The sequence below is a fragment of the Apus apus genome, chromosome 9, assembly GCF_020740795.1.
Source record: "Apus apus isolate bApuApu2 chromosome 9, bApuApu2.pri.cur, whole genome shotgun sequence".
Classification (NCBI taxonomy): Eukaryota; Metazoa; Chordata; class Aves; order Apodiformes; family Apodidae; genus Apus; species Apus apus.
In genome coordinates, this window is record NC_067290.1 from 14,265,216 (window position 1) to 14,286,279 (window position 21,064).

The 21,064-nt window shown below is 43.4% G+C and overlaps 1 protein-coding gene across 6 annotated transcripts in view; it reads right to left on the reverse strand.

The window, feature by feature from the left end:
• CACNA2D2 (calcium voltage-gated channel auxiliary subunit alpha2delta 2) overlaps positions 1–21,064 on the reverse strand; it is a 201,495-nt gene that overhangs the window by 156,907 nt on the left and 23,524 nt on the right. For all 6 annotated transcript variants that reach the window (XM_051627527.1, XM_051627526.1, XM_051627528.1 and 3 more), the window contains exon 2: positions 20,644–20,725. In XM_051627527.1, coding sequence (XP_051483487.1) covers positions 20,644–20,725 — 82 coding nt within the window. The remainder of the gene's footprint in view (positions 1–20,643; positions 20,726–21,064) is intronic.

Genomic DNA, 21,064 nt, shown 5'->3' on the forward strand with positions numbered 1-21,064 from the left:
GTACAGGTTGAATATGCACATGTGCTCTTTACTGTTGTGCTGACAGAGTATATTGCTTATTTGGGGGAAACAGTGAGATTTTCACTTGTTCCAGCAAAGAGGATTATATCATCTCTCCTCCCTTGGCCCCTCTCTCTGACTCAGGTATAAAACCAAGTCAAATCAGAAATCAGACACATGCAGAAATATGGAGACTATCTCTGATAAACTTCTGAAACCCATGGCTAGGATGCTTCCAGAGAAAAGCCACACACCTTCAGAAACCCAGTGAATTAGTCTGTGCAGGGCTATGTCTTTCCAATATCACTGTGTGGGCTACATAAATACGAACCTACCTCCTGTACAGGCACACAGCAGACTTTGCTGTTAATTCCAGTTAATTGTTAAAGGACCTTCTAAAAAAGCTACAAAGCCAGTAGTGATTTTGCCCACCAGAAGCTTTCCATTACAATAAATACTTTAAGACAGAGCTAATTGGGAAGATTACTTACCAAATATGAAAAAAACCCTACAAATCCTAAGGAGTTGTCATTTGCCCCCCCCCCAAAGCATTAAAAAGCAGAGTAGGCATATCAGTAATTTTGGATGGAATATTTAAAAGCAACTGTGCAAGAACATGCATAATGAAACCAGGGAATTTGATGTTTTAGCACTAAACTGGCAAGAGAGGCAAGTGATATCAGCTAGCTGAAATGCACAATGAAACCCTCCAAAAAATGAACTGTGTGGTAGTCACATAATGGGAGACTTTAAAAAACAAAAAACAAACAAACAAAAAGTTTTGCAATATGTTACTTAATTTGGGTTCTTAAAACTTAGTTGTGGTTGTTAGGTTTTTTTCTTAATAGTATCAAAATAAGTCGGAATAGGAAGTTTCAGTATTAAAATAAAAACAAAATAACCCCAGTTAATCCAGAAAAGTTTAAAAACATTCAAACTCTCACACAATTCAATTAATTCTAACAGGAGCGGACAAATGGTCCTAGTTTGTGAGAGGACAGAATTGACAGTTCTGTTTTTATCTGAGAACTCCTTAGTCTATCAGAACTATACATCATATCAGACACTTTAACTGTACAAATCCTGGGTTTAGAACTTGCCTTTGGAACTGCAGTTCTCTGTTCAGATTGCACTGATGTGCTCTCTGAAACATCAGTCACCTTATCACAGCATTTCCCTGAAGAATATCCTTTGTTTTCAAAATTATTTTACAAAAATAAAGTAATCAAGTAGCTCAGGGAGCAATTTGCAGTGCAGTATTTGTTAGTACTTTGAAGTTAAGCATTAATCCCAAACCATTTAAAAAATGCTTTTAAGGGCAAAGCTGCTAACACATAAAAGCTGCGAGAAGAAACAACTGCACAGAAGCTGAATTTGCAGCTGGCTTGTACCACTATAGCAGCTCAAGTGAACCCATGAATCTGGCCTTTAATTTGTAATTGATTTTATGACTTTGCAGTGAGCAGAGGAACACGGCTCCCCAAGTAGGAGACAACCAGGGAGAGAGATCAGTCCTGGAGACTTGACACCTTTGTGTTTTCAGAGCTCCCATTCAGCCCTTCAGCCCCTGACCACCACCAGTGGGGCACAGCAGCTCTGCCTTTCAACACCATGGACACGTCTACCGCTGTGTTCAGTCACAGCACACACCTCATCTATTATCAGCCCCAGTCCTGAGAACAACACTGCACACAAGCTACCTGCAGAAGAGGTTGCTGTAATGTTAGACCCCACCTTGTAGGTGCTATGCCGCTGCCTTAACTTTGTTGCGTCCAAGTAATTAGATACAATAATCTTTAGTAATTTAACCAAATTATGACCTGCTTGCTTCAACTACAACCTGTACCAAGCTTTTAGTTATGCTTACAGAAAATTTGTCTTCATTATCTTGTTGTTACTACCAATTGGAACATAGGGAAAACTAAGATAAATTCCTGAAAGGACCTGACAATTAATAATCAATCTTGTTCAGATTTGCTTATAGACTTTCAGAAAATTCCTTCACCCATAGTCACCAGTACAACAAATGTGAATGCTATGCTACATTGTCCAGTTGAAAAGACCATTAACTTCAATTTTAAATTAAGTGCTTCTAATTTCCCATTGCTTTGGTACATGAGATCACCACCTGTAGCTGTTGGCTAAAGTTTTGTACAGAGGGTGGAGGCAACACTGTGCAGCTGGGAGCTACAGTGCCCAGGGGGTTATTATTTATGTATTGATTATGTATTTATTATGTCACCACCAGCCTTCAGTCCCTGGTGCCAGACGTACAGCACACCAGTAAGTGACAGTAAGAAAGATGGTCCTGCTGATGTCTATCAACCATCACAAGTTTGTCTGAGCTGGCATATGCTGTGCTGAGGACATGGGAAAAGCCTGGGAAAAGCTGGTCTGCTGCCTTTTGCTTTAAATAAGAGAAGTATAAATATAGAAGCCTTGGAAAGGTGCCTTGAGTTTGCTGCATTGCAATAACAATTGCATTATGATCCTTTTTTTATCCTCATTGACCAAGTAATTGAGTTTGGTCAGCTCGATGTCTTCCCTTCCTAGGGGATGACAGATAGGTGATGCAGCACCAGGTCTCCCAGGAAGGCAGCAGAGGTCCAGCCCTGGCTGACACTCAGAGCCCTCCCTGGGACAGTTTGGACAATCCTGTTGATCCACCACTTGCTTAGTCCCTCTGGCTGCAGAAATTCCAGCCATGAGCTGCTATTCAGAAGCAGTGGCAGAGCAGATACAAGACTGATTCCCTGGCACCTCATGGACACAGACTCATCTGGAATGCTAGAACTTTCTATTGAACTGGAGCAAACAAAAGGTCAGAGACCTCAAACCCGGACAGTCCCCCAGCTCTCAGTTAACTCAGTGCTGTGGAATTCCTCTGACTGGTCTAAAAGGTATCTAGATTTTCCAGACAAATAGCCAGACAGGCAGGAGAGCTCTAGAAGACAGATACAATAAACGATCTGTCACCAGAAACATTGGAGTTTAATGTATAACAGGTGGGATGGAATAGGGGAGAAGATGGCTTTTGAAGTGGCAGAGGTAGAGGAAAATTCCAAGAGTTCTAACGTTATTCTAAGAGAAAACATTTTCTGTCATAGTTTAGGGTCTCTTAATATTTGGCCAATAACATCTTTACGTAAATCTAAAGCACAGGACAAAAAAAGAAGGAAACAGAAAGGACAAATGCAATCAAGCAACTGTGAAAACAATCCAACAGCCTCCTCCATGAGGTGCTATTCTATTATTATCATCTATATAGCAAAAGAGATAAAGAGAAACAAGAGTAACATGATTCCTAAAGCACCTCCAGATGTCTCAAGGCATCAAGGTGCCACTTGATAACAGCTAGAGTCAGGCCAGGAGAAATAAATAGCAAACAGGAAGGGTTCGCTGGGGAAATACACCAGGACCAAATGCAAGAAGGTTAAGACTGTAGCTGCAATAGTTGAATTCCTTCAAGTATGTTAGACAACAGACATCTGAATGGGAGCCAGCGAGAATCAGAGGATGCTGAGGCAACCACTCCTGTAACCACTCCTCTCCCTTCTTCCAACGCTGCAAATAAGCGAGCAGTAACTGCAACTGCCTTGTGAAGTACCCTCAGCTCACAGGTGCACTGCTCAGAGAAGGACAAGCTGAGGGAAAACAAAAACAAAAGCCTGCTATAAGGGGTAAGAGAGAAACCAGGAGGAACACTACACACTTAGAAGAGATCAGATCTGCAACTGATACATATTATAAAACCAGAGCAAAATAGATAGAAAGAAAAATATACAGTAGAAATTCTACTGCACAAACAAGCAGCCCTAGAGATGTACCAGAACAAATAGAAGAAGAAACTATTACATATAGCTAACAGAGATCCACATTAGGAATGATATTACAAGAAAGATTATCTCTGTCAAAGCCAACCCCTGGAGACCCTCTTAGGCTAATGTTTGTCCTCAACAGCTACTCTTGGGGTCCTTATAAAATAGCAAACATTTTATTACAGCACCCAATTCACTTCTGCTCACTCTTTCATAAGAAAAATAAGGGAGCCAGACCACATTAACTAGAAGCACCTTGAGCCTCAGACCACATCAACTAGAAGCACCTTGAGCCTTAAGCCCCCACCCAAACAGGTTATTTGAGTTCGCATGTGTGATTTTTCCAAGGTTTGCTGATCTCTATGAAGAGGATTATAACAACAGACAAAGAAGCTGAAACCAGAAACCTGCCAAAATGTAGTTTTGTATGAATTCTAGCAAAGTAGTGCAAAGTCCTGTTGTTCCCAACATTTTTCTGTACTTCAAGTTCAAACTAATTTCTACCTATTGAGTGTCAACTTCAAAACATGTATTACAAAAGACACCCAGTGTGTTTATTTTCTTCAGGTATCCTCTTAAAAATAACCAACAGTATACAGTTTGTCCCTGAGTTTTTCTGTGGTGGATGTTACCAACATTTATCCAATGTGATTTTGGAAATACTCTCTCCAGGAGGGAAGCCCCTCATTTTAATTTTCCTCTTTTTTTCATATTTCTACAACAGGAGGATGCACAGGGACCATGGATCTACCCAGGCTCACAGAAGAGGCTCAAGAAAGATACAGGACCCAGCCACAGATGTCCTGACCTACAACTTTCTACTTGAACCACAAAAGTCTTTCCTTCTTTTTGCCAGCAAATCAGCTCAAGTTTGTGCTTTGTCTGGACTAACTGAAACTTCCCAGATCTACTGAACCAGAAATAAATTTTCTATTTGCCATGAAATCCTAAACCAAATGCCAGGCTAGGAAAAAAGGTCAAAAATCAAGTGGGATGTGTTTCTTCCAGATGCAAGAGGCTTACTTGGATAATGAACAGCCAAGAAAGCTCTATGACATTCTCACACCATGGAAATGCTCAGAGAAATGTTTTTGGTCTACCTCATTACAGCAATAATAGACAAGTCACTGCATTATTTTTGTCTTCAGCCTATTTAAAGCTAGCCACTAAGTTTAGACTGGCATATTGAGGGCTATTCAGATGACCAGGTTGTTGTTCATTTCACATTTGGGCTTAAGCACAAGTGTTACACACTACAACAGTAATTGTCTATAATTATTATTTTCTCTATAAGAGTTGCCCCTTAAAAAACACTTTTTGCTTTCTGATGAAATAGGTAGACATGTGCACTGCAGCTGTCAGTGGTTCCCAAAAACCCAATAATTCAGCATGGAATATAGAATTTACAAGTTAACAGGGACCTACACTTCTTTAAGGTATTCTATTGTTTTTCTTTTTTTAAACCAGTCAACGAGCCACTTCTAAATGAAACAAATCCTACTAATGAGCAACCCCTGTTGGAAGAAAGATTAATTATATTCTACCCATCTGGATTTCAGTATGAATATGCTTCTCTTTTGTGCATGTTCCCCCTTTTTTCCTTGTCCATTTCTAAAAGGATTCATGCACATGCTTGCACTCTGGAAATGCTAAGAGCACATTCAAATGGAGAATGGACACCTATTATCACCATCAAGATCTATACTACCAGGAATTTTGGTAAATCAAACCTCCAGCCCCAAGCTATTGCTTTTTAATCACAGGGACCAAGTATTCATATTCTGGTCAACACAGAGGTGCTGAGTTACTTCCCTGGTGGTTTTATCTTTCTGCTGAAACACAGCGAGTAAAATAAACCAGAGGAGAGGAGACTTGGGTTATCAGATCAAACTGCCTAAATTCTTACTTTTCCTCCAGCTGTTTTGAATGTGGACAAGGGACTGGAGAAGATCCTGTGCACAGAGGGCTGCCACGAGGCCCCACAAAGAGGTTCCTGCACAGATGGCATTACAGCGATATTGCCAGAGCACAGCAGCTGCTGAAGTGGAGAATTCAGCTTTTTCCACGTGTTTGGAAGTTATTTGCAGATGGATTTTTACAGGTTTGTTTGTTATTTCAAATCATATTGTAAGCTGCTTTTGCCAATACTTCAGCTTATCCATGTTGCAGAGTGTGGTTCCTGGATACTCGGGAACTGAGCGACAAGGCTTTGGAGGTGCCCTCTGCAGTGTCACATAAAAGCATCTCTACCATCTGGCTGAAGAAATCCAACAACCAGAAGCAGACACACTAGTCTTGTCAAAAAAGCAAACCAACCAACCAAAAATACCCAAAAAACCAAAACCAACCCCCTCCCCCTTCACATGAGGAAACTACAAGCAGACCCTGATAAGATCAGCCTGTAGCTTTATTCAGTCAGGTGGAACTTGTTCAAGTAAGTGCCACGACAAATACATTCAGTGTTAACTGTGAAAATGCTGAGGCACCACAAATTCAAGCATCTAAGTTTCACCACTTCCAGCAAAGCAGTGGCTCTTGGGAGAAAGCTTATAGTCAAACAGAAATACAGTATCTGCACTAAAATACATACAAAATTACCAGGAAAGTAATTGCCTTTGGTATAAATAGTAGTCTTCAAAAATTTCTCTAGCACAGAAGTCCCTTCAAAAAGAAGAAGAACAAATTTACTGCATGTGAATTTATTCAAAGCTAGTAGATTCAGTATAATGAAATTCTCCTAAGTAAATACCTGATAAAGAAGCAAACACTTAGCATTTGACCACAGGAGTTGGGATTTCTTGACACAGGGCTAGAACGCAGAGCAGCAGGAACTTCAGGAACTGCTGGCACAGAGGAGTCAAGCTAAGAAAATCCTGAACAGAAGAAGGCTTGACTCCTGGGAGGCACCAAGGCAGATGGCACACTGCAAAAAGCCATGCAGGGAACAGGGCAGCCCACACCTCAGTCCTCAAGCTGACTGAAGCTACCAGTGCTACCAGGTGATGTTCTCTTTTCTTTGTAGGAAACTCTGCTTAGGCCCCCTCACTCACAATCCATGCTGAACCCTTCCTTTGCCAAGAGCCAGCAGAGACCCTGCATGCATCTAGAATGACAACTTTTGCTGAGTTTTTCCCCAGAATTTTGTCCTGTTGCCCTACATGTGAGCAGCAGCACACTCTGGTTTTCCCTACACAGTGAGAACTGTATTAGTCTGTTAAATGAGAGAAAAACAAAGTGCTATTCAGTTGCATCAAACAATCTTCACTCTCATGACACTTAAACCTTATCCAGAGCATTATCTCTTACCAGACATCCCACTAGCACAGGAGCTGAAGGGCCTTGGTGCCTTGCAAGGCTGAGTACCCTGTTCTGCCATTCAGTGGGCCCCTTGTCCTTAGGATGGGATTCCCTCTGCCACAGATCTTCCTACATCCCAGCTTCACAATGTATCACCACTCATAAAACAAGCACCACAGGAGTCCTGTTGGTTATGGGCCATAGCTGGGGGTGGCAAACCCTGCTCCTGGAGAAGTATCAGGGACCAGTGGCCAAGCCCATGGTGACCACCTCCATTGTACGTATGTTATAGAAGATGACATGCAAAAGCTCTCTGAATTAATATTATCTCTGCATACAGCATGTCACTTAATTGCCCAGAATAGCCTCTTGGAGAAGCATATGGGAAGTTTTCCTATGAAAAATGACACTGCTCAAAGTCTCTTCTAGCTAGAAATCACTCAACAGTTTCTATCACTACTGACATCTGGACATAAGCTTCAAAGCAGTTAATTTACAATTTTAGCTAGAGCCAGTTTCCCATAGACATTGATATCCATAGTAGATAATTGTTATTCCTGAAAGTAGAATCATTAGAAGAAGAAACAGGTAAAGAAGAAACCCATGTAGTATAACCAGAGAGTGCTGCTGCCACTCCATGCATCAACTGTGCCAGCACTCAGGACACAGTTGCTTCTAGTGCAAACTACAACCACTCGTATCCATATGAGCATTCACACTCTGACCCTCCTCCTGAGTACTGGTGCCCATTTATCTCCCTCCATGGGATCTCCCATCAGGCAGGTGGGATGGTGCAGTCCTACGTGTGCAAGTGTTTCTCCTGCAGTACCCAGACCTGCCAAAGCTGCTTTTAGGACCACTGATGAGCCCCTCTTAGGCTTCCCACATGACTGGACTTCTAAGGCAATGCTTCTACAAGTTATTCTACAAGATACTGCACTGCTTCTGAAAACTAATTATGAACAACCACCTGCCAAGACAAGCCCCCAGCTAGGTCCCAAGCCAGAAAAATACGGCCTGTGTGCATCTCTGCTGGTACAACTGCAGATCACCTTTAGCTTTGGGCTCAGCTTCCCAGCTGTGGTAATTAATTGCTGAAGGAGTTCTCCCTGTCTCACCATGACGCAGGAGCAGCCGTTCACACTCCTCCACCCACTGCTGCAGTCATGTTACCTGCTTTGCCTCAAGGACCTACTGAGAGGCTGGTCTCCCATCTGTCCCTTTCACATACACCAAGCACCTCTGCTCTGTCTCTGCAAGTGGTGACTGTGAAGAGCCAATTCACAGCAAGACTTCAGAAGCAATGTCTCCTCTGACCTCATTGCTTCCCTGTCTCTGCCTCCCTGCAATTAGTAGGAGCTTGAGTCCACCTCCAGGGTTCCTGACCACACTGACAGTCTTGAGGCAAGTCTGCTTTTGTCTCCTGCTGTCCCACCTCTGTTTGGCTCTTGTGATTGCTAAGAACACACACAAGGACTCTCTGCCTAACACAGCTTCCCCCAGATCCTCATTTACTGTATTCAGAGTGCTCAGCCCTACCATGCCTATAAAAGACTTGTTGTGACAGACAACAGGAAAAAGACTGCTAGCCCCCCCAAAATCTGTTGCAGTAAGGTTCCTGGAGGGGCTAAACAACTCCAGCATGTAGTCTGTGAACCCTTTCCCCAGTCCTTTCCAGTGGCTCCAGTATTCTTTCCAGTCCATGAGGCTAGGACCTGTGATAATCCTAATCCTACAGGCTAAAAGCATGTTTCCTTCTTAACACCATTCCAAGGGATGCCCATGGACAGCAAAAGACCTTTAAAAAGATTCCACCTCCCTATCAAGTCCAAAAATCCCACAGCACTTTGCAGGCTAACAGGTGGACACCCCATATCAAACCCAAACCAACCAACCCTGCCTTGTGACTGTGCCTGGGCAGTAACTTACTTTTCTTACAAGCTGCTACTCTCATTTCCCAGACTTGCCTTCAGAGCCAAACAGAGAACTGGTTATTTTTTTTAAAGCTGAACCAACGTTAATTCTAACTTGATGGTAACTTTATGATTCCCATCGGGAAGTCTGTGCAGAGCAGGTCAGTGATCCCAAGCCAGGCACCCACCCACATGGCTGCAGGCACAGCCACCACCAGGGGTATGCACACCTTCCATAGACAGGTATCTTCTGCCAGCTACAATGGTTGTTAACTGGTACTGGGTATCAGCATATGTTTTAGAAATGAATCATATTGTAACAAATATGTTAGGAAGACAGGCCAGACTCGTGGAAGAGTGGGGCTAGGAGATTGTTTCTGCTAGCAGAGTGCTTTCAGTTTGAGGTTTGCATTAAAGCTGTTGTACCTACAGCTGTGAGGAAAAATCCTTCCTTAATACTGTTTTGCAACAGCGGGAGAAGCCTGATTCCTTACCCAGTTGTGTAAGCAGACAGGCCAAGGCTAGAAGTGCCAAAAAACTGCGATTCCCTGCCCTCCTCTGGGATGCTACAGGTCAAGGTGAAAACGCAATGGCAAGTACATTTGCCCTGATGCTGCATTTGCTGTGTGGGTAAACAGAGACCATCTACTCCCTGGGCTGTCATACTGGCATCTTTCATGACCACTAAACTCTCTTTTAAAACAAGGAGGAGGTTTTATTAGAAAGTTAGTGGATGATCCAAATGTCAGAGTGAAAAATCCAGAGGAAGTTTAAGGATTTTTTTATTTTTTTTTAAATACAGCTGCACTGGAGGTGAATGAACACGAGAGCGTTTTGATTTCCTGCCTGGTTTCAATAAATGTTGCACTCCCGGGCACCCAAGGGACTGCTGTGGTTTGTCAAAACCAATTAATTTTCTTCTACAGAACGCTTCAGGCACCTCAAAATGTCGTTTGAGAGCTAGCAGACATCTAAGAAGGAGGGAAAGCTGGCAATCAGCTGCTGCTCAGGCTCTGCATCAGCAGCACAGCCCTCCAAACACACACTCACCAACAGCCGAGGCGAGGCAGGAATGAAGCACATCACCTGGTCATGGGAGGGAGCTGAGGCCAGAGCCAAAGAGAAAATAACACCTTCTAAACGCCAGGAATATAAAACAAGGAGCTGCCAGTTGTGAAACATGCCAGAAATAAGTTTCCCAAGGGAGAATTCAAAGCTGAGTTTGTCTCTCTCGCCTGTATTTCCTAGGATCCATTGCTCAGTACTAATAGATGTAATGAGCCAGAAGTGACAAACGGAACAGTTGTCACTAAGGAAGATGTTTGGAAGATAAGCCTTGGAATTGGGATTCACAGATTGCCTCCACATCCCTGTCAGAAACCATTGTGTAGCATAAGGACTCTCACCCAAGCCTCAATTTACCTACTTACAGTGAACAGACTGCAATGCTTTCCTTCTGTTCTGTACTGAGATGTGAGAGAAAACTTGTTTGCAAGTAATTTTAATAATCAGCCATGAAATGCACTAGATGTAAGCACAGTATTATCATGCTACATTTCCTTTTCAATGAACACCAAGACACTGAGAGTTTAAGGATACACTGAAGCTAGCATTTATACTTAGAATGAGGCATACACTGTAGAGATGTTATGAATACTCTCTTCATGTAGATAACTCATGTCAAATAATCATTACTGGATGTGAAGTAGCCATCCTTCCCCTTCTACAAAAGGCAGGGATGGAGAAGAATGTTCTTCCTGCATGCTAGCATGCTGCAAAAGGGGGAGAAGACAAAAGACAGTTTGAATTTTAAACATTTTGTCTTGAGCTCTGTAGAGTCACAGGCAAAGCCCTGCTAGAGCAGGAAAAAGAAACAAGAACTGATGTTACTAACAAGCACTACAGTAAATCTCAGCCTACTCACAGTGCCCAGGGGAACTGGGAACCAAGGCTCCTTTGAAGATTCCAAGTCCCTAATCTCAGGTCCAGTGTCATCCTTGCTGGACCACTGAGAAAAACAGAAACAAAGAACTTCCAAAATTAAAAAAGACAGCATGCTAAGCAGTGAAGTGAGCTTTACAGTGTAACAAATCTTTAGAAGAACAAGAAATAAATCTGTCTTTCTTTTTCTGTTCACCGACCATGGTATCTTCAATGACCTACTTGTTTTTAAAAGCAATCCAACATTTACCATTACAATCTTCTTTGCTTCTCAAGTCACATAACCCCCCTGCTGTCTCCTCCTTCTCTATTTACCTGGCCTTACAGTCACAGCAGGGAACTGAAAATCTGCTCCCTGCCTCCTAGCTACAAGCAGAGGCTTCGCTTGGGCATCCAACAGATGATAACTGATGTAACTGCTTAAACAATCCCTAGAGCGGCTCCTCTGACACATACAAACATCTAGATCCTGCTACCAGGCCAAGGCACATCACGCAGACATTGTGAGAACTGCCCCAGTAGAAATGCTGTGCCCCTCATTCACAGGTACATCTCTTCACACAGAGAAACATCATGTTTCATTCAGACAGAATTTTTCTGTGCTCTTACCCACTATTTAATATTTATACTATGGTCAGTGTCCAGAAACATGATGTTATTGGTTATGTAAGGTGATGAACAAACACAGACTAAATATGTCCTGGATGCTCACAGGTGTGAACAGTCAGTTGGAAAAGGAAAAAAAGTAAATAGCATCTGCAGCCTAGTCAATAACTAAGTCACAAGGACTAGATACAAATATAAATCCCCTAAACTGAATCAAATTCTCCAAAATATATCAAAGAGGAGATGCTTCACTTACACCACCAGCTGGCACTGATCAGCCCAAGAGCAACAGAAGGGAGAGGAGAATCCATAACCATAAGCATTACCTTCCTGCTATGTTTCCTCCTTAGCCTGTTCATCCTCCTTTCTCCCTTCATTCCCTCTGCTTTGGGTATGACCTCTCAAAATAAGAGATGGCCTGGCTAATCCCTAAGACACAAAGGAGTATGGGTTTGTTCAAGCTCATTTTATGTAGCTTCATCAAAGCTGGCAGCAAAGGATACAAGTGTTGGAAAGCTACAGAACGCTGGAGGTTACCAAAATGTGGAGTGTCCCAAGAGGCAGTTCTTCCCAAAACCAGAACTGTCTTTCCACAAAGCAACTGCAAACCACAGCTCTAACCACAGCACAGGTCCTCAGTCTGAGAGCAAAGCTCTCTGATACAAGCACATCACCTGGACTTCAATGAGGAAGACAAGGCTGTTCTAATATCAGACTCCACTCTTTCTCCCTCCTTTACAATAATATTTTAACTCTAAATAATTAAAAGGAAGTAAGCACCTATAAAGCTAGCAGAATCATTGCAGGCCAACAGGTCAGCATGGCTGGATGTTTGAAATAAGGGGCCCATTCAAGTTACTCACATCAGATGTCAAGAGTGATGTATTGTAATGAGAAACGATAAATATGCCCACTTAACATGCAAGCTCGCAGCTGCAATTCACCAGGCTGAAGCCACACAGAACATAAAAAGTGCAACTGTGTCCTTGAGGAGCCACCTCCACCATGTTCTCCCCACCCTCCCAAGCCTTCCTGCATTTCTACATACAGAACAAAGGAGAAGTGACACATCTTATTGCTTCCTACAGACAATAACTTGGAATATCTAACAACAGCTTCCTTCTTCTAACCTTTTAGTACATCAGGTATTTCAGCTCTGTCAGTTGTGGGCTCCTCCATAGCCCAATATTTGGAAGTGACTGATCAGCCACAAGAAAACCAGGATTCAGTAGTGTCTGATACCAAGTGTTTGCTTGGCAAAACTACCAGGAAGAAAAATGGTAAACTTCACAGCCTGCAGCATTTCAAGTTGGGGGGCTCTTACAGACTATAAATAATCTTTTAAATCAAAAACTATGATGGAATACACATACGTATTTTATTGCTTTGTATCTTGATCAGTGATAGAGTTGCATTTATGGTTACCAGCTCTGCTCACAGGAGACTGAATCCCAGGCTATTTCAATTCCCCTGTGAATGTAAAGGAAAAGAACCATCTGGAGAGAATAATAAAACAATTAACTTCCCATTAAAGAATAATCTATGTATGTTTTTAAGGAGGCAAACTTTAATGATCTCCACTTAATTATTCATCCTGCATTCTGGCAGGGTTGGTTTGGATCTTGCCATGCTCCTGAAGGTAACAATTTAAGCTGGAACAGACGTGAGGACGTGTACCATCTTCTTCAATCAGAAACAGGACAACTTGGCTGAGGGAGGTTTCCAGAAACATCGACCAAGATCTCATCATTTCCATGGGTTCACATGCTTGTGTAATAGCAATACCATCAGTTGTAAGAGTTTCACTGAATATTCATGAGGATCTTACAAACATGAGAGTTGAGTGGCTTGGTACATCAGCTATGTTTTTGGGACATGAAGTGCAGAGCTGTGCACTGAACATGAACCTGAACATCAGTCTGTTTAATGCTGGGCTCATTTACCCTGTCACTGACAGTGATATAAATCAGAAATGACTGCATAAAACTCAACAGCAATCCCTTCTGATTTTGCTAACTCACCAAATAGCTAAAGTGTATTATCTGTAGAAAATAATTCTGTAAAGTGAAAAGGTTCAAAGCAAGGGCTTTAAGGACTATTACTATGCCTGTTACCCTTCTAAACACATGGCCCTCTGAGGACTTGCTGGCTGTACACATGATGGAGAACTGCCCAGGCTGCACCACATGTTTCTTATATAGAACTGCTCAGCTTAACCACCTGCCTCAGTTTCCCAGTGGATAATACTAACGAGCTTGTAAATGTACGTTTGCACTTCATTCCAGTTTACACAGTGCCTTCCAGCCAAGTGTCGCCAACATTTGGAAAGGACCAAATATAGTTTAAGCTAAAAATACCTGGAAGAAATACCAGAATTCAAGCACTTGGATCACTCCTTTAAAAAAAACCTACCTGGGACTCTGGGCTTCCCAGCATGGGAACTCACATACTAAACAGCTGGTAAATAGTGAGACAGTGCCCAGGCAACCCTTTGCTACTATTTATTGACCAACTGATTGAGATCAGACTTTGAGACACAGCACAGGCATGTTTATTCCACCTCCCTGCAAGCTACTAAGCTTTATGATCTGAAAAAGTCATTTAAGAAAAACCCCATAAACCTGGCACACAAACTAACAAACTAATCACACCTGAATCCTGCTGGAAAAATCCCTGCCTCAGCTTTCAAATGTTGCAGAACATTTTAATTCACAGCTTCTGCACAAATGGAACAAGTTTTGATTCTAGGAGTCTAAGACATTTTAGCCTCTCAGACTTTCTAGCCTGCGCTTTCCCTTCAGCTGTAAGAGCCCATTTTTCTCTGCTAAATATATAGACACACATATATGTGCTTCCCCTGATCTCCCAAAGCAGGGCTCCTGCATCTGCTGACAGGCTGCACACTGCATGGCACAATGGCTCTGGTGCTGGATCTGCATCACCCACTGGAAATGATTTAGCAAGGGGTGCTAACGTCACACACTGAGCAGCCACATACAGCTATAAATTATTCATACACATTACTCTAATTATGCAAATGTACTAAAAGCTGGAGCATATGTTTCCTTGACATCTCCCAGTACAGTGCAATATGGCTCTAGTAGAGAGGAGTGAGAAGTAAGACGAGGGGCATAAGGGGTCTAAGGATGGCAGCCACTGACCCATACAAAAGGTGAGAGAGGATCTTCCTTCTCCAACCAAGCTGCATTTAAATGCTCCTCCTTGATAACATACTGTTGGCTTTGCACTCAGTGCTGCACAGAGTGCTGAGGCTGCTGAACGGCCCAGGCAGATTAAAATAAACCCAAGCAGTTTGGAACAGGAACGTGTTTATCTGGCATCACACACTTCCTTTTATCAAACATGAGGAGCAGGGGAGGGCACAGCGCTGGTGTGCGGAAGCAGGCTGTGTGCATGCTGGTGGGAGAGGGGGAGGGAAAAGGGGAAAAGGAACAGCAAGGATCAGATGGATAATACGTGAGAGCTTGGGAGCCAAGAGCATAGAGCTCTGGAAACATCATCTCACTGGGTCCATACTCTTGGTCAGCCCCCAACAGACACTAGCTGTTGGAAAACTCAGATCCGTTCTCTCTTGCAGCATTTGGAAGCAGCCAGGCACTCAGGGCTGCTGTAGCATAAGCAGCTGGCTGTGTGTTGCCCAAGCTTCGGGCTCAAACTCCTTCTCTCAACTCTGTCAAGTGCAGTGCAGATACTGGGCATCACTCATCTCCCACTCCAGAGGCTGAGGCTGAGGCTGACTCCTCACAGAAGAAAGAGACAGCCAGATGCACTCTGTTACAGTGTTTGGAAGTCCAAAATGTGGATTATGGTACTGAATTGATTATCAGAAGCTTAGACTCTTATTGCAAACTCTGCCACATCCAAGGACCACTTCAGTGTCCTTCTGTAAATGCCCAGTCCATCTGACAGAGCCCGTTGGAAGCAGACTTGCTCCTCATACAATGAGTGCAGAGCACTGTGCTGGGGGCTCAGACTCTAGCATTACTCAAAGTCCCAGATACACTTTCCAAGTTCTCCAGCCTTACAGAATGATCAGGTGTAATTTCTATACCCAGAGAAAACAAAGGAGCAAATCAAACATCATGTAATACACCACAGCTACTTGGAATATCTAGGATACATTACTATTATTCCAGTAGTCACCTCAGGTCAAAAAAGTGAAACAGAAAACCTTGGCAACTCCTTTGATAAAAACAAGTCCTACCTCCTAGTACACCATTATTTTAAAAGCCAAGTTCTTATTGGTGCACAGCTCAACGACAGTTCCTCACCTGTGCTTGCCTTAAGGATGGCCATGCTTTGAAAAGAAGCAGCGACATCTCAGAGAAGCAGCACTAAGCAGAAGGGACAGGCAGGTTGCAGGCCATGCTGCAAGGGGACACAGGCGGGGACACCTGCAGAGATCCTGGTCACTCTGCCCCAAGCCCTGGCTAGCAGGATTTGTCCTTCCCTTTTACAAAAGACCAGATGAATGAACAGCAGCACTTCTGCCAGGCAGAGATGCCAAACTGGCAAAACAAAGCTGATAAAACAGCACAAGATAACAAGCAACAATAAGAGACAGAAATTAAAAATCCACTGAAGTAAAACAAGATGTTGATCTCAAGGGCCAAGCCCAGCCACTTCTGCTGTGCCACGTTCAGCAAAGCCCTTGTGGGCAGCAGGCTGCGGCCTGAAGGGCACTGCATGAGTCTCCCCTTTCCCAGGGCTCATCCTCCTTTCTGTGCAGCCACACGTGCTGAGGACCAAGCTCAGCTCCTGCAGCTGCTTGCTGCCTGCCAAGCTCTGCCAGCAAACTGCTCACCACTTCCTACCCTGGGCTCAGGTTTGGGGCCATCTGGACCTTAATGGATTGGGTGTTTCCTCACCACCAAGGCCAGCAGCATCCATATCCTCCAGTCATGTGCTGATGAGACAGATCCAGACACTATCTCTTTATTTCCTTCAGAAAAAGGCAGGAGGGCACAAAACCAGCTTACCTGAATTGAATCTTTGTTCATACAACCCACCAGGCAGCAGGGGTCCAGCTCTGCCACTCCCCCTGCCCCTGCTAAAGCCTGTCTGCCCAAGAGGGAAGGGTGGCATCACCACAGTGCTGTGCCTCCAGGTGAGGGCTCATCCCAGCTCCTGAAGCAAGCCTCAGGAAAGAGCCAGAGTGAAGAGCAGAAAGGAAGACAGTGCAGAAAAGGGAGCTCAGCACTTATACCACTTAGTTTCTCCTCTTCTCATTCTGAAGGCTTTGGCTTCCTCAATAATTTTCAGCAAAGAAACAAACCCATTAACAGGCAGCCGGAGATAAAAGGTACTGGAGGAGGACAATCACATGGTCTGACCAGCTAGCTGCAGACCTCAGGAGACACAGGATGAACCACAATTTAGGTAACAAGCCAGAGGAGACGTGCAACCTCAGCTGGTTATCCAGCAAAGGAGGCTTAGCTCAACATCCAGGGGAGCTGCCCAGCGAGGCACAAAACCCAGTGGCACATGTGGCTCTGCTGCCATTGGTACTACTGTAAGTGCTGGCACTGCAGGACACTGATAGGAGGGGACAGGGCTGCACCAGCACGGGAAGTCTCATTCAACCACAGAATCTACCCTGGAGCAAGTTTTGCAGCTTGAAGAAACCATCTAGGCTGGTAACACAACAAATTTGTCCACTTGTGACTGAAGTTAACAAGTTTCACTTGTGTCAAAATTCTGGAAGCAACAGAAAGTGAGTGCAGTGTAGGAGGCAATGTCAAAACCAAACATTTTCTTGTCCTGCAAAGTGATGAAGAGTCCACTGTAGCCACAAAATAAGTCACTAGCAGAAAAAGAAGTCAGGGAGTTGGATTTTTAGTGTAATATTCCTCAGTCTAGGATAAAATTATTTAAGGATTTTCTACCTATTCAGATAGGTGGTCACATGAGATGACTGCCTGTCCACCCTGCAGCAGAGAAGGGAAACAGAGGCATGTGATGTTCCCAACTCTAGTTGTGATCCCCAACTCTAGGAAATGACTGAACAGTTAAAAAATCATTCTTGTGTGGGCAGAACTCCAGCAAGATAAAATATTCAGCACTGTTATGTTCCTGGACACCATATTTCTGACAATACATTTCATGCCTCATATGCCACAACAGTTATATGATTTCAGTCAATAACCAAAGAACACGTCCACATCCTTTAATAACAACTCAAGAAAAAAAAAACCAACGTAAGTAAACTATACAACACTCAGAGGAGTGTATTATTATTATTTACTGGTCTGTCACTATGATAGGCAGGTCTGAGCTGGAAAGGAAAGAAATTTTTGGCACAGCACCATCCCCAGTGTTTATGGGTTTCACAGACCCATGAGAGCTGGCAGTGGGACCCAGCACCTGCATGGCAGACCCCACCAAATTCAGGAGGATCAGTTTTGTTTTTAGTGACACTGGAGCACTTTTCCCCTTCTAATATCACTCCCCATGCACTGTATACCAGAAGCTCAACTGCTGACACTCTGAATGTCCCAGACTAACACGGCAGCCCTAAAAACCAGCACGTTTTGGCAAAAAAAAGGCTCTGCTTTCACCATTTTTAATTCATCCTTCCTGCCCCACATGCACCTATTCTTGCTTAATAATAAACCCTCCCAAGAAATCCCAGTGAGTGGGATTTGCTTCCAGCTAGATGTACATTTCAGCTCCCACTGCTCCTCAGGCAGTGATTTTCCCTTCTCCTTCTGGCTCTGGGCACCCTGTAGCTCTGTGGGTTGCTGCTGGACACCAACACCTACACCCTGGTTGCAAGACAGCATGACAATGGAGCAAGATGAGCTGCAAAGTCCAAGTCATGCCCAGTCCCCAAGGCAGTCCCCTTTACAAGAAGGGAAGCACAGACTGAGTCCCAACCTTGAGAATTAGTTGCCAGCTTCTAAATTTTGTGTTTGCAGCAGAATATGCTGCTTTTTTCTCTTTATTTTTTAATCTATATCTCAGAGTGGATCACAGTACCACTTCTGACATTAAATCTCTCCCATACTGCAGCCCAGGTGAGCCTGTGTGCAACTAGTGGGCAAGAAGACTCTCCCTGCAAGTACAGCTGTGAGTTCCCCCAGATGAAGCACTCAGTGCCATTTCACACCAGTGGAGCTATGCTAGCTTGCACCAGCAAAGGATGTGGTCTTTAAGTGTCTTTCACTTGATATTCCTTTTACAAATCAAACCTGAACTCCACATCCCAAGTTCCCCTCTGGAGATCCACAAACAGCCTCTACTAGTCTTTTCTGGTGTTTTAACAGCTGCGTATTGGAATTTCCAGCAGCTCATCTCTTGGCTTCAGGAGGTTTATGCATTCACCAGATACAATAATGGTGCACATCTCCCTCTCTTCACAAGAAGGTTCCAAAACAGATTTCAAAACACTCCTTAAATCCCTCTGTAGTCATTTTATCCAGTATTAATCCATTGAAGTGATGCACTGTCATCTATCAGAAGAATTAAACAGAGAAAGTGGGAAGCTCTCTTACCTATAATTGACTGACTGGCCAATAGGAGTCAAGTGCTGGCAAATTGGAGGTGTAATTTCTACCTAATTATGGCATTAAAAAAATTACATGATATACCTACTTAGCATGCAAAGGAGCAAAATCAAAGCTAATAAGAATAAATTGGAAGAGAGGACATGTGTGACATATAGTAGCAGGATCTTCTTTGTTTTGTTGGGGTTTTTGTTTGTTTTGTTTTTTCACAGGTGCTCTGCTGAACAGGATGCTGGCTTTTGTGCCTACACACTGCCTGGAAATACTGCATCCCTGGCTGATTCTAAGGTCCTGCCAACATGCAAAACTGCATTGTACAAAGGCATGGATACAACCAGAAATATGTTAAAACCAAAGCAGTGTGCATGCTTTTCACATTACACATGAAGTTTCTATCAATCCAGTTGAAGTTCAGTGGAAATGAATGCAGGCAAAGCCCAGATACACCATTGCAGAGCTCAAAGACAGATGTGAATGAATGGATGAACCATGAAGAGTTTTGCAAGCCTTCAGTTAAACTAATTATAAAATGCATTTAAAAGAAAACAGTTCAACTTCTGTGTTTAGACAGAGGATTATAACCAACAGTATAAAGCACAAACAATTCTGTTGAAGCCAGTATAGCTACTAGTATAAGACTGACAGTCAGAGGCCCATAAATCATTGGCATCTGAGAAGAACATGCCACTGCCATGAGAAAACACAAATACACCCCATGCTTTTTTGTGGGGCAACATATTTATCATGCTAGTGAAGCCTGTTTTCTCTAGATGAACACCATAACTCCAACTCCAAACTATTCCGTTTCAGGACAGCTAGTCAGCACAAGAGTGCTGGAAAGGGGAAAGAGGATCTTACTAGGAAGAGGAAATAGGGCAGGTCTTAAAGACCCTTTGATCCACACACCTAATAAACCAAGACAAGGCCATTCTGTAACTGCTCTAACCCAACCCTGAGCACTGCTGCCAGGAAAGGAGGAGATCTGACTCCTGCAGCCTGCTGTTCCCAGGCCCTGGTGCTAAGTCAGGGAGCAGGAGGCAGATGCCAGCAACAGTAACTGGGTTTTGGTTTGTGCACTTGGAAACAGAAGCCAAACAAGAATTATAGTTTTACCTGCAATGTAGATTTAAAAACATAGAGCTTCCAAGGGCTAGTCAAATTATCCTCTGAACATTTCCTGCTTTGTCAACAGAACTTTAAAATTAAAACACAAATTTAACTGCCTTCAGTCTCTGGAGGAATGGTTAGTTGGATTTAAGATACATTCTGTGTGTTATACAGAAAAAAACCCCAACACTGGTACATGCTCAGATAGCAGTGACATGCAGCCTGAGAGGCTCACAGATGCAAACCACACTTGCTCCCACACACTCAATAAATGCATCAAATTGACCAGAAACCAGAAGCACAGCCAGCCATGACCCTGCACATGGAGCAAGCCGTGGGAGTGACTTACTGCAAGTGTTCATACAGATGATTTCTGCAGATGAGAACATTCATTGCCACAATGAAGGCAGCACAGGTAAAAGACAGACTGCTTACCCCTCTGAGCTGCTGGACACCACCAAATATCCTCATCACTCCATCAATCTCCTGCTCCAGCCTCCTGGCCCAGTACTGCATACTGCAAGAGATGGAGAGACAGAGAGAAAGAGAAAGGGAGAGAAAGAGAGAGAAAGAGTCAGAGCCCTGACACTTCACAGACAAGCAAGGCGATTGAAGGGACAGGGAGGAAATCGGTGCCCTCAGCTGAGTTAAGTGCTCTCTCTCTGCAGCACCAAGTGCAGGCAGAATACCAAGAACATGCAGCCTTGAGAATTACAGCTGGGTAGGTTATAAACTTCCAGACTTCAAAATTTATGCACAAGGCACAACAGAGAGAAAAGGGGGGAAAAGGTACAACCAAAATCTCAATGCATGTTTGTTTTGGGTTTTTCTTCCTTTTTATATAAACAGTTGCAGG